The sequence below is a fragment of the Nicotiana sylvestris genome, chromosome 2 (genome assembly GCF_000393655.2).
Source record: "Nicotiana sylvestris chromosome 2, ASM39365v2, whole genome shotgun sequence".
Classification (NCBI taxonomy): domain Eukaryota; kingdom Viridiplantae; phylum Streptophyta; class Magnoliopsida; order Solanales; family Solanaceae; genus Nicotiana; species Nicotiana sylvestris.
This window is the reverse complement of record NC_091058.1, coordinates 109,034,072-109,043,986: the sequence shown is the minus strand read 5'-3', so window position 1 is coordinate 109,043,986 and position 9,915 is coordinate 109,034,072. Positions and strand designations below refer to the sequence as shown.

Here is a 9,915-nt window from a genome sequence, read left to right as displayed (position 1 = left end):
AGGAATTTACTGTCCACACTATGAAAATAAGCTAAGGCCACAGGGCCGAAAAATGAAAATTAATAGGCAAAAAGATCAATTCGATTCTAATTAAGGATTTTACTGTCCACACTAAGTTGTATGAAAGAGCTTATCAATCAATTCTTCACCTCGTGTTCAGTTTCAAGAAAAATTACAGAATCAAACCCAAAATCAACTTTAGTGTCGATTAACCCACAGCAGTCATCATAAGCAAAATAATCCAAGGTCTTGCATTACGACACAACAATTACAAAGCAACCAGTACAGTTGCAATTTGCAAATACTTGCTATAGGACAGAGATGATGATCAGGGAATGTTGTACAATCAAGCCAAACAGATAAACCAGATGTGCTCTGATATACTCTAATATCTGTACTAGTAAAATTCCTCGAACTGTATTGCTTGGAAACGAAGTATGCTTTGAGAACATATAACTAGAGTAACAAAGACGGTGGCAGGAATTATTCGACAACCCAGATAGAACAAGTCATTTATCCAGGAGACAAGAGATCGGTCAATAAGTCACAAGTGATCCACTGGAATGGACATCAGAAGCATCAGACATCCTTTGCTTGGGAGACAAAGTGTTGCTGGCAGCAATGTCAACGTCAATATTGACAATGTTTTTTCTCTTTTGAGTGTCTACCTTCAGCCTTTCTTCTGCCTCTTCTGATGTGCAACTCAACGTCTCTACTTGCTGGTGTTGCTCAGAAATCATAGCTTCAGCGTCTGTGACAAGTGATGCATCATCATCCATAGCATACAGAATCCTCTTCACTGCTTCAACCACCTATAAATGTGATATAACCAAAAATCAATATGCTTAGGTTGCTGCTATAAAAATATTTACTAATTTTTCAGATAAGAGAATAGAAAGATTGGTACGGGGAGGTTTTCAATCTCTGGACACTGGCACAGGATCTCGATATCCCTCAGCTTTGCAAAGTAGAAGTCCCTTTCCTTTTCAAGACTATCCACTGATAACTTCAATTCCGTAATCTGCATTGAATTTAGTAATTAGCCTTCAGTCATTCAAACAAAACCATCTCTGATCTTTTAGTACTACCTGTTGTTCATGTGCAGCACGATCTGTTTCAGAATAGGTTGATGCTCCTCCACTCGAAGAAGGTCTGGACACCTTGCCAGATTGATTTGTGCTGCTTACATGAGGTACATCATTTCTTCTAGCACTATGAGGGGCATGCTTTGGAGCGGTTGAGGCATTTTTGGCAGCAGTATGTGAAGTAGCAGATCTTTTGTTCACTTCTTTTGCACCCTTGCAAGCTTCCCTTCTCTCAAGAGGATTGTAGCTGGCATTGATATAAAGAAACAACAGCTCTCCATTAGGCAAATTTCTATGTCATTTTGGTAGTTGAAAATAAAGGTATAACCTCAAGTAACACATGCTTCCTTACAACTTAAGTCGGTAAAAGATGGCATCCTTAAGGTAGGCCAACATAAAGATAGACAACTTCCAAAAGTATATGATTCAATAATCCTAAACACATTGCAGGCAGATCCCATAATACGAAAGGTCATACAGTTATTTTACACAAGTAGCATCACAAGACTACCTTGCAGTTGATACAGTAAATCAACCAACTATGAACTATTCTTCAATTCAAAACTAGTTGGGGTTAGTTCAACGAATCCTCTATATCTATTCTGCCTTATTTGAGTACATTTTCAAAACCACTCGCCCATTTAAAACTATGCCTGAGTGGTGGTGTAACACATGGGAGCAGAACCCGACACATTTTATCATAAAGATTCATTATAATTTAACTATTCTTATCCTAGGTGTCAACATAACATAACCTTTCACTTTTATTCGGACTTGGCACGCACCATGGTTTGCAACCAGGGGTGAGATTGAAATTCTTGTATATGTCAAGTTAAAATCCGTGAATACTATACTATAACTCAGTCTCCAGCATAAATGTGGCCAAGGTCTGTGCGAAATAACAACAAAGTGAAATGGAGATAAAGAAAAAACAGACAATTAATTGAGAACTTCTGACTTTTAAGAGTTGAATATGGAGATTCTGGCTTCTTGTGGGAACTAGTAAAGATTCCATAGAAACAAGAATGATGGACGTGGTTAATTATAAAGATTAAAAACAATTCAGAACACTGCTGCTACAATATCTCCCAGCAACACCACGAGTAGATACTAACCAGTCCAAACTGTATATTCTTTCGTTGTAGAATTGGGGTGTCAATTCTGATCCATAGAAGATTAGAAGATGCCTAACCCTTTTGAACACTACTGGTTCGAAGAGTGATAAAATCACTTGAGTTATGATGGATGTAGCCTAAATCCACCAATCCAAAAGATTGGGTCAGTTTGGACAACATTACTACTAGCAAAATCAGCACATTAGAGTGCTTTATCAAAATAAAATAGAAAAAATTGAAAACAAAAGAGTGAAAGATATAGCCCTAGTCAGCGGGTTAAAGCTTCTACACGGTAATTAACGATTCCAATGCAAAGCTGGAAACTGAGAAATTTGAAAAAACAGAACAAATCAAGACAAAAAACACCTGAACTTTGAGTATACGACCTGCAACACATTTCATTTTAACCCAAGCAAATATTGGAAGTTTGTTTCGTAAACTTTTCGTGGTTTCGACTCATTTTCACTCTACAAATTTGACCCAATTTACCTACTCAATACTCCTAGGAATTATATTCAACTCTCTTTGCTTAACATTTTCTTCCTTATGTCTCATTCAATGCACAATATTTGTGCCCTAACTTCCAGTTTTCCCCTTTTTCCATTATAACAGGAAATCCATGTCTCAGCACAAACATACACAGACCATAGGTAAAGGTTGCTAAAAGAATTAAATCAAATGCAAAGCACAAACAGAGGTTGAAAATGTTACTTGTGCGAATTGCCTCGATTAACAGAATCGCAGTATCTCTTCAACCATTGCATGAACTCCAGGTTGTCAAGAGGTCTTCCTTTCACTAGTTTGTTGACCTCAATGTGCTAATATCACAAACACATAATTAAACATCAATAGACTATTATAAAAATAGTAATATGGAAACTGATATTCAAAAGAGGTAAATGAGGATAAAACTGAATCTGGGAAAAGGAAACTCTAAAATAAAATAAACCTTGGTAATTTTAAGTTTGTTGAATACTTCTTGAAGAACCTTATAGTTCTGGATCATCTCATATTCATTCTTAGCGTCGAAATTGACCTTGTGCATAGGGACTAGCCCTGGGTGAGCGGCATCCATCAGCTGGCAATGAACCGCACCACCACACGCCTGTGCGCGAATTGACAGTGTATCAATTTGAAAAAAGTGAATTGGGAACTTCAACAACTAATGAAGGAGAGCAGGAAAAAGGAGAGATTGAATACCTCTTCGACTCTGGAAAGATTAAGGTGAAGTGTGGAATTGATCCAGGATAGGATCTCCGATCTGCCGACGAAGTATGCCGCATCCATCATTCCTATGTGTGCCGCCATTTCTGATTCAACTTTCTCTGTAGAAGGCTCCTTAGAGAGAGAAATAGAGAGAGTTTGAAATGAGGGTTTGGGCGGGATTTCTTGCCCTTCTATAGATTTCAATTGAAATTGGTCGGTGACATGTGGTTTCGGATCGTCACCAAATGGGCCTAATTCAGGGAGGCCCAAATTTGATGACCCAAGTACACGCTTTCCTTTTAGGAATTTTTACGGGAGAAATTCAAAAATAGCCAGATTTACAACTGGTTGTTAAAATAGCCCAGTTTTAAAAGTAATCAAAATTTAGCCACTTTTCATATAAAGATAAATCTGAGCGAAAACACTGTTCAAAACTCGAAAAATACGCCAGTATATTATGCTGGAGTTCCAGCATAAGTATACTTGAACTCCAGCATATTATACTGGAGTTCCAGAATAAGTATGTTGGAACTCCAGCATAATATGATGGAGTTCCAGCATAAGTACACTGGAACTCCAGCATAATATACTGGATTTCCAGCAAGTATATCGGTCCAGCATAATATACTAGAGTTTGGAGCACCGGTGCTCCAGTCTCCAGTATATTATACTGGAGCCAGCAAACTATACCGATCCAACATAATATGCTGGAGTCATACATAGGTGCACCGAACTCCAGTATATTATGTTGGACCGGTCTCTATTGCAGCAAAATAGTGGCTATTTTTCATTGACTTGGTAAACGCTGGCTATTTTTGAATAACCAGTCCAAAAATTGGCTATACCGTGCTATTTTACAATTTTTACCTCCTATAGCAAAGGTTAACACCTTATTTATTTTAAATAAATATCATTTTAAAAAATTATATTCTATAGATACCTTTTAATGTTTACAGCAAAATATCTAATTTTGGTTTGCTCATACCCCCTAAGCCACTAAATACGCTATTCAGTTACACTATTTTCTTTCTCTCTCTACTTTGATACATGCCATTCTTTTCCCCCATTACCTGAAAACACGATGCTCAATCTCAAAATTCCTCTCACCCACATCACTTACCATTAGTCAAAAACCACACGCTCTCTCCTCTCTCTCTCTAGGGCGACAATCTGATATGCTACAACTGCGCAAACAACTGCCTTTGCAGTTTGGAACTCAAGGACGATGCCTTACTGGATGGCTTGCAAGAAGACATATTTTGATTAGATTCGACAGATATGATGGCTATGTTCTTGCAACGGCTAAATCTGTTGACTACATATCCTTGAATAGGAAAGAAAATCAATTTAGGTTATTTCCATGGACTATTGGATTTAACCCTAAAGAAGAGACTTCAAGAGCCTTTGTTTGGATCTCGTTTCCGAATATGCCGCCTCTGTTGTTCGCGAAGAAATCACTATTGTCTATAGCCTCAGTAGCAGGTAAGCTCATTGCGATTGATAAGGCCACGCAAGAAAAGTCTAGACCTAGCACAGCTAGGGTTAAGGTTGAACTTGATCTTCAAGGATAGCTGCCGCATACGAGGATTCAATTTGTTGATGATGAAACTGGGAAGGTTATCGAGCATGTCCAGAAATTCAATTTGGGCTGAGCAACTTGGTTTTCTGTTAATATATTTCAATGTATTTTCAATGTACCACGCTATTTTTTCATGTATTTCATTTATTCATTGTCTTTTTTTTCATTGTAATTCAATGTATCTCGTTGTATTTCATATATTTCATTGTATTCACTGTCTTTTTTTCATTGCATTTCAATGTATCCCGATGTATTCTATGTATTTCATTGTATTCACTGTCTCGATATATGCCATGAATATATTCATATATTTTTTTAATTAATATAATTTATGTATTTAGATGTATTATATAATTTCTCTGAAGATTGCTATGTTTTTGGGGTATTTTTCGGTTGAGAATCTTTTTTATAACTGAAAATACAAAATTTGTGTGTTGTAATTGAGTTTGTTGAGTTATATTAGGAGTCGATTATGTTAATTGATTCACTTTCTGTTTAAAACAGTGTAATCCCCTATTTCACGTCGTGAATACAATCGAATACAATAATCTGTCCAGCTGTAATCTCATGTTTCACGCCATGAATACAGTCGAATACACCCAAATACAAAAATTTGTCTAGCTGTAATCCCATGTTTCACGCCTAGAAATGCTATTGTATTCATGAATACAGTAGCTTAAATACATCAAATACATTTTATAGCAACATAAAGGTATCCTCAATCCGTAATATAGCAAATGGTATTTATAAATAGCTAATTACCACTAAAAAATAGTACTTTATGAAAATTTCTCCTCCTTTTACCTTGCAAAAAAAGATTTCTTACAGGATCTTTATTATCTTCTTACGAAAATTTAGTTTGTGGATAAGTTAAACCAAATTTTGGAAAGAAAAAGATAAGTTAAACTAATTGGTAATAACGGCTTGCGTGTTCACCATTTTTTACTATCACCAATATCAGATTCTTATTACAAAAAGGGAAAAAACAAATCAAAAGTAGTTACAGTTTGACAGTTTTGTTTCTTTTTTATTTGGTTAATAGATTTTCCAGAAAATAAAAAAGAAATTTCTGTCATAATACTGAATTTTATTGTGAAATATTAAATCATCCTTTTTTTCATATATCCTAAATAGTCAAATAATGACACATCCTAACAAGTGATTATCTGGATAAAAATAAACATAAGTATTTCATATACACTTATCCAAGGGTTCCACGAAATTGGTGACCTGAATCCGAGTTGAGAAGGGGCCTTAAATTTATTTAATAAAGTTTTATATATTTATTTTTTTTTTTGATTTTTTTTTTTTGCTTAGTACTGATGGTTTCTGGACCACGTTGTACATATTTTGGCCCTTCACTTGACTACCTGCTAGTTCCAATCGTCAAATACATCCAGTAACTCTAATCACCAAGGCTTCAAAATTTTATTTTATAAGAAATATTCTCGGTTAAGATAACGTTTTTATAAGTTTCCATCATCTAATGATTTTAATTTTTACTATAGATGTTAAAGTAATTTTATTCATTGAAATAATTCAAGTTTATTTGAAAATAAAAAGATGAGTTGATCAACTCTTTATCTACTTTAAAAGATATTTCAAAAGACATTGTTTTATCTTTTTTACTATCAGTGTCGTCATCAAACTGTTATTTTGTCATATTGCATGTTTATACTGATATTTAAGCATTTATCTAAATAACCTCTATATATCCAAAATGAAAAGGCATAAATATAGTATCTTTTTTATAATAATAATTTTATAACATTAATTAATAATAAAAAAATTGTGCCTTCAATTTGGGTCTAAAGCAATTACTTTAGTTGCCTCCCCTTGAGCTGGCACTGCACATATCCTCAGAGAGAAATAATTATTTATCATTCATCTTTACATAACTAGTCATCTAGTACTAATATCATAGCAATTGAATTTTGTGACTCGTAGTAATTTAATTCTAATATGTAATGGGTTAGAGTGAGAAATTCTCTACCCTCTCTTTAAAAATAAGATTCCATCCATTCCCTTCTTCTTCTTCGCCAAACCCTAAGCCCATGTTACACAGTACTATCTCCAACTCTCAAAACCATGATTTTCCCCCTACCATGAACAACCCAAACCACATGAAGGTCTCAACTGCACCTTCAAGCAGTAGTGCTTCTTCCCCGCCTAATACATACTACCAAACGAACTTAGACATGGACGTCACCCAACCCTTAGAACTTAGGCAGACCCACACGAAACCAACATTCTTGTACATCCTTATCAACAACCTTCAAAATAATGACTACTCAAACAACATCTGTGTCCAAAACGACATAAATGATAGCCAAATAATCTCGGATGAAACTGAAACCCTTTTTTTGAAGAAGAGTCCGATGTCTTCATCCCTATCACCTCCGAGGACAAAGAGCGACTTTATAAGAACTGGGAAACAGCCCTTATCGTCAAAGTCTTTGGGAAAAGGGTTGGTTACCAATTCCTCCAAAAGAAATTACAAGCAATATGAAACCTAGTGAGACTATTTTACTTATTGACCTAGGTTGTGAGTACTACCTTATAAAATTCAACAAATAAGATAACTATAATAAAGCCCTTCATGAGGGACCTTGGTTCATAGGAAACCAATTCCTCACCATTAGAAAATGGGAACCTAGATTCGTGGCATCGGAAGCTTCCCTAACCTACTCGACCATTTGGGCTAGATTTCCTAAGCTCCCTACGGAGTTTTACAACTACGACATTCTTCAAAAAATAGGGAATAAACTAGGTGAACTCATTCGTATCGACACCTGTAGCTCCTCAGCATTTAGAGGGAAATATGCTAGGTTCTGCATCCTAGTACCAATCGAGAAGCCGCTCAAGACTCACATTGTGCTAGGAAAACACTACCAAAAGATTGCATATGGAGGTTTTAATGTCCTATGCACCAACTGTGGACGCCTAGGTCACAACCTACCATCATGTCCAAACAAGAAAATGGAACTTCTAAGCGAAAACTCTCCTAATAGCCATAACAAAAGGACCACCCAGGACATTGACTCCATTACCACAAAAGTTGAAAACTAGACCATTGTCTCTCACCAAAGAAGAAAAACAAAGCAAGAGCCGGAGAAATCTAGCTCCTGGAAATCCAATAACTCTCAACATCTCACCATTGAGAAGCACAAACAACCAGGAACGAAGGAAACAATTGACAGGTTTTGCGTAGGAGAAAGTTCAAACAAAATACCCACTGGACAAAAGGATACCCCTGCCACAGAAAACCCATTGCACACAAAAGGTAAAGACCACTCTCTCACAAAGACCCCAAACCAGTACAAACCGAACCCTAAGACAAAAGCCCCAAATGTAAGCCCTCCAAATGGTATAAGGCACCATAATACCCTAGTCCAAAACATCGAAAAACCACTGGACAAGAAACTAAACCCTACAAAATCCCCTCAATCAATCCATGCTAAACAGACTAGTAACAAATCAAGTCAAACTAACAAACCTAGGAACACCAACACGGGAAACCCTCAACATGCCCCTCGCCATTACCCCATATCTATGGACTATGAAGTCTTGTCCATGGACCTACATATTACAAGTCAACAGCTAGAAACAAAGAACTTTAGTACTACCCAAAAAATTGGCAACATAGCCCTTGTAAATCGATTTTTCACCATAGCAACCCCCTCAACCTCAAATCAATCAAACTCCCCCATGTCCCTAGATACTAACCCCAACAATACAATTGACATGGACATACCTGAGAGCATTAATGAGCTAGGCTCCTTAAACTCTCCAGTGATTACTACCCCAAATCCTAATAACCCTTTATATTCCACTCAAACACCTCTCTCATCTCTTACAAAAAACTCAAACAAACTTCTTGAATCTAACAGCAACTATACCAAAGATGCCAAGACTTCCAAACAACTATCAAAGAAGGAACATAAGGACAAGGAGGAATGTGTGGGTAAGGGGCCAACACCAAAGAAGCAACCATATGATCAATCGACCACAAACAACACCACACACCCTCCGTGCACCAACCTTATTCACAACACTACCACTACCCCCAAAACTGGCTGGAACAGGGTCTAATGGGTCACATCCTGAGCTTGAGCTTACAAATCAACGGGGAGGACATAATCATTCAGATCGAGGACCCATGCTATCTAGCTCAACTAGTTGCGAAAGGTTTGAGAATATCTATGGGAAATATAATGAACAATCCATGAATAACTCATTTTACAACCCTATACCAAGGGATACCATCACCATGGAGCCACCATATATGGTAGAACCAGCAGCCATGGGTACCCTCCCATCCCTACAACCTCCTAAACTCGAACTCACCTCTATTTCCAAACGTCCAACCACCCCCAAACCCAGCTCCTACTTTTCAGAGTTTGCATGGAATGATGATGAACCATGCACCAGCGATGATACCCACCCCAGGCACCCAGAATCCCCAAAACAATACTCCAGCATTGTCTCCCCCGCCCATACAGCAGAACAACCCAGCCTAAGGGCAGAAGGAAGAGGAGGAAGAATAGGAAGAATATCCAACGGAGAGGGTGGTGGAACACGGGGTATTAAGATCACCAAAAACCCTAGTGTTCAAAGCAAAAAAAAAAGAAAAAAAGGTATATCTTAAGTTGCCCGCTGGATTTGATGAAATACTGAATAACTATAAAGAAGCTGAGGGCGACACGGATATACTAATATGCGATGGTGCTAGTTTCGACAATGTTTTCCAACTACTAGATGAACCAGGAAGGAACATCGAGCAGGGGGAACTCTCCTCCCAACCAGGGGATGAGGTCAAACAACAGAAACTTTAGTATGAGTCTAATATCTTGGAACTGTCGTGGAGCGAGGAATACCGATTTTGGGAGAGCTTTTAGATCAATGCTCGATTACCACAAACCTAGCGTGG

The 9,915-nt window shown here is 37.2% G+C and overlaps 1 protein-coding gene across 1 annotated transcript; it reads right to left on the bottom strand.

Annotated features, from left to right (window-relative positions):
- Positions 1-228: 228 nt before the first annotated feature.
- LOC104242738 (microtubule-associated protein RP/EB family member 1C) lies at positions 229-3,566 on the bottom strand. The gene is made up of 6 exons (XM_009797818.2): positions 3,401-3,566; positions 3,150-3,305; positions 2,912-3,018; positions 1,089-1,332; positions 908-1,021; positions 229-812 (listed from the first exon to the last, which is right to left on the bottom strand). Exons 1-6 carry the CDS (start codon positions 3,506-3,508, stop codon positions 537-539), a joined length of 1,005 nt encoding a protein of 334 aa, XP_009796120.1. The 5' UTR covers positions 3,509-3,566; the 3' UTR covers positions 229-536.
- Positions 3,567-9,915: the final 6,349 nt, after the last annotated feature.